We start from the raw sequence: 4,005 nt of genomic DNA, 5'->3' as shown, positions 1-4,005 counted from the left end.
AATTTACTCGAAACGAAGTCATTTAGAATGTTTTTAGAGCATAAACAGTAGTGTATACGATTTCCTGAAAGCGCGCACCTGCGCGATCACGAGCCTACGGAAGCCGGCTAATCATGTTTTGGGTGTACTATTCCTTTAAGGAACTGAGCGCAGCATGGATCGATTTTCAGAGGGCAGTGTAAATGGGGCTAAAGTGAATACTATTCACTGGAACCAGTTAGATATTCTGAACAGGCTCTCTGAAGCCTTTACAGCAATGTCTGTGTTCTCCATCTCAAATTTTCAAACACTGAAGAGGTTCAATAATTATTTTAATTATTAAATGGATCTTTATTTGATACTCATGTAATGAAGACGTCATGAATTAATTTAATACTTTGAAAATGGAAATCATCGTCACCACAAGAGAGTCATGACTTTGATTTGTAAGGTGACCTTGTAGGTGACAAATGTTTAGCAAAGAAATGCTATTTGAAAAGCATTTATTTCTAAACTCTTCCCTCATGAGGCGTTCAAAGCCCGTTCCAGCAGGACAGGGCCCAGGAGACGCTGGTGGGTCTATGTCTCTGGGTTCCCCCAGCAGAGCTGTAGGTCGTGTCTGCAAAGAGGGAAAGTCTGGAGGCTCTGCTGAAGCTTGTGGCCCCCCGTGACCCGGATGAAGCAGAAGACGAGACATTTCTTGACATGATTTTACTACATACCGGTATTAAAATATTCTTTACGTTCCAAAACTTCATTGATCAAGACTTCAGAAAAATTTCCAACGTTATTACAATTATGACATTATCAGAATTAAAGGGTAGAACTAAGTGGCATATTCCAAAATATGAGCGTCATGGATGGGGGTCGATATCCAGTTATTGTGACTTTAGCAGAGATTAGAGCCAATTCTCTATCGGATGCAGTGAGTCTTTTCATCAAGTCCACAGAAATTAAAAAGGTGTGTGTGTAATCAACAAATACCAAAAGGCAAGTGGACGGATGCTGCTCTCTGGTTTCAGACTCACCCTTGTTGTGTGGAGGGGGCCTTTTGAGTCATCTTTGAACTCAGCCTCTCACTCCTACGAAAACTGGCTCTGGAAGGCAGTTGGCCAGTTTTGGATTTTGGAGCAACAGGATTCCTAGAACAATTAGAAATCAAGAATAAAACTTAAGAACTTTGAGGTCTAGTGAGTCAGCTTGATTTCAGTCATTTACTTACCCTTTTGATTTCTTGAACGGAGGAGCAGGAGAAGTACAAGTCATCTCTTTACGCTTTGAAACCCTAAGATATAAAATACAATTTTTTAAGTTTTATAACCGTTTACAGTTAAGTCCTTTCACTAGTGATTGGTTAATAAAGGCATCTTTTAGGGTTTCAATACATTGCCAAACTGTATTTATACAGCGTTGATACTGTCTCACGGAATACTGACACCTGCTGGACATTTAAAGACACTACATGCAGCTTGACAGACTAAACTGAATTGATTTCATGACCTAATACAATGATATAACTTAAATCATTGTAAGTTATATTGTATTTCATATCTACGTTTAAACTGAAAATATGTTTGGTATTTTTAGATGCAGCCAACAAATCTAAACATATATCATAACATAACAAATTTTAGGGGAAAATGTGAATGAGGATGCTTGTGAACTAGGTTTTTAAATCATAATTTAAAAACAATAAGTACAGTAAAAACAGTAAATAAACTAAGAGTAAATTTGAAATGAACTTTAATTCAGATAAGTTGAGTGATAACCGAGAGGAAAAGGATGACACAATGAGAAAATTTAAAATGCAATTCTCTTAATGGGACCAAATTAAACAGGAATAAACATAAATGTCTAAATGTTTTATAGAGATGTGGTTTATTGCCAATATACAATATTCAGTGACTGGTTAAAATGTTCTCTTTCACCTTCTTGTCCAAATGTTGTTGGATTCATCGCTACCTTTCACATTAAATCTAAGACACAAATCTAATAATCATTTCATAAACTCTAGTGAATACTGTACCTGCCAGGCTGTGTAGGGTGTTCATTAGCGTGGCTTCTCTTTGACCTGATAGATTTCTGAGGTTCACCCCAGGAGGTGACAATATTTGATGGGGGATCACTGGTTTGGCTGTGACCTAAAACAGAGTGATCAGTCCACATGAGTCTCAGAGAGGTTATTATTTATTACTAAGAGATAAAAGTCTAACCCTGTATTCAGAAACATAGACACACTAACCAGATTCCACATCTTCCTCTGCTTGGTTCTCATACGCCTCAGAAGGAGCAGTCTCCATTAACTGCTGGTCTGATCTGGCAGGGCTAGCATCTGCTCCCTTAGCTTGTTTTTCTGTAGAAAAAATAAAAAAGTTAACACAGTGATGTTATGTTTCCTAATACTTTTATCTTTCAGGAGAAGCAAATTAAAACTGGAAGAATTATAACCACTGCTTTTACACAACGTTTTCTGTAAAGGGTTTTTCTTTGCCTAGAGAAATAATTTCCATTCATACAAAAACTTATCACCAAGTCATTTAATGTCCTTTTCTCAGTTCAATAATCTATGCAGTTTAACAGTCCTGCAATTTAGCTCGGCTCAAACAGGAAGTGGCCAATTTTAAAAACAAAAGGACGAGAAATAAAAGGAAAAAGGGTTTAGTAAACTAAACCCAGACGTTTGATTAGGCCAAATATTAGAAACTTACCAAACCACTGGTCGTCGGTTTCTGCGTCTAAAAGCTCGATGAAGTCAACATGGGACGGGGCGTCGAAATCATAGACCCCAGAAGCATCCACAGAGTCATTGTCGGCCATTATAACGAATCAGCTTCAACAGCTAGTCTAAAACAAATGCAACAAATTTCAATCCTTTTCGATATGCCTAATATTGAAAATGAAATCGGTTTAACTTGGTCAATAACAAAAGTGGTTCTAAACGCCTTAACCTCCCCCTTCGGTTACCAAAGGAAAAGTAGAAGACATTCAAAAACGACAAAAATGCAACTCAAATTACCGCCTAAAAGCTAACTCCACCGTTCAAGTAACGCATAGCTGGGCTAGAATATCCTTAAAAATAGCAAATCTGTGGAACAGAATGTACCTATTGCCGAACCTGAACACACCGCGCTCCTCCGCTGACCCACAGTGTTGATTTGTTCCCCAATAACTAAAAGCACAGCGACCGTTGTAGGGCTCAACGTTAACGTTTAAAAAGACTGCTCTACTTTGAACCGACCAATGGCTGCCCGCGTAGCCATCAACTCGACGCTTATTGGCTAATACAAACACGTGATACGTAGCGTAGCGTCTGATGGGTCTGCCCATAGACGACAATAATAATAATAGAGCCCGAGGAATCTTTTATAGAAATCGGTTTGATAAGAGAATATTACTTGTAAACCAATTATTAAATCCAAATGGTCATTTATTATCTTATTCTGACTTTATGTTACTTTTCTAATTTCCTGTTACCCCTAAAGAATATGCTGTTGTGTTTGACGCAATCCCCAGTGGGTCATTAAAGCTTTTATCATCTTTCCCTACACATCAAATTCACTCAGTGCCAAATTTTGGTCCAAACTCCATTTATATTGATTATGATTGTCCTTTTATAAGTAAGAAAACAACAAACAAAAGATTAGGAAATATTCTATTACGAGATGTTGCTTTTTCACCAGCTTGTGTATTTTATTGGTCCAACATTTTTGAAAATATAAATTGGAAGTGGACTTGGTTTGTCCTTAAAAATACTTAATAAACAACAAAATAAGAGAAATTTCTTATAAAATTATTCATAATGTTTATCCTGTTAATGCATTTTTGATAAAGAGATATAAATGGGATTTGGACCCAATGTGTACTTTTTGTAAAAATAATGAAGAAAAGCTTATTCATCTTTTTTGGGATTGTAATTATACAAAAATATTTTGGAGAGATATGTCACTTTTTTTTCATCAAAGAAATCTCCATATTACTTTAACAGATAAGGATGTTTTGTTTGGGATGGAGAAATGTGAACATGTC

General features: G+C 36.7%; 1 protein-coding gene across 3 annotated transcripts in view; it reads right to left on the bottom strand.

Moving 5' to 3' along the window:
• Positions 1-3,211, bottom strand: part of tpx2 (TPX2, microtubule-associated) — a 10,281-nt gene extending 7,070 nt beyond the window's left edge. For 2 of the 3 annotated variants that reach the window (XM_015398851.1, XM_015398853.1), the window contains exons 1-6: positions 3,083-3,198; positions 2,688-2,823; positions 2,222-2,332; positions 2,006-2,120; positions 1,202-1,264; positions 1,008-1,121 (exon numbers count right to left, since the gene is read on the bottom strand). In XM_015398851.1, the coding sequence (XP_015254337.1) occupies positions 1,008-1,121; positions 1,202-1,264; positions 2,006-2,120; positions 2,222-2,332; positions 2,688-2,796 (512 nt within the window). In that variant the 5' untranslated portion in view covers positions 2,797-2,823; positions 3,083-3,198. Of the gene's footprint in view, positions 1-1,007; positions 1,122-1,201; positions 1,265-2,005; positions 2,121-2,221; positions 2,333-2,687; positions 2,824-3,082 lie in introns of all 3 variants that reach the window. The other variant, XM_015398852.1, reaches the window with a different exon arrangement.
• Positions 3,212-4,005: the final 794 nt, after the last annotated feature.

The sequence above is a fragment of the Cyprinodon variegatus genome, unplaced genomic scaffold (genome assembly GCF_000732505.1).
Source record: "Cyprinodon variegatus isolate N-32 unplaced genomic scaffold, C_variegatus-1.0 Scaffold966, whole genome shotgun sequence".
Lineage (NCBI taxonomy): Eukaryota > Metazoa > Chordata > Actinopteri > Cyprinodontiformes > Cyprinodontidae > Cyprinodon > Cyprinodon variegatus.
The sequence above is the reverse complement of the archived record's forward strand: the minus strand, read 5'-3'. Positions and strand labels throughout refer to the sequence as shown.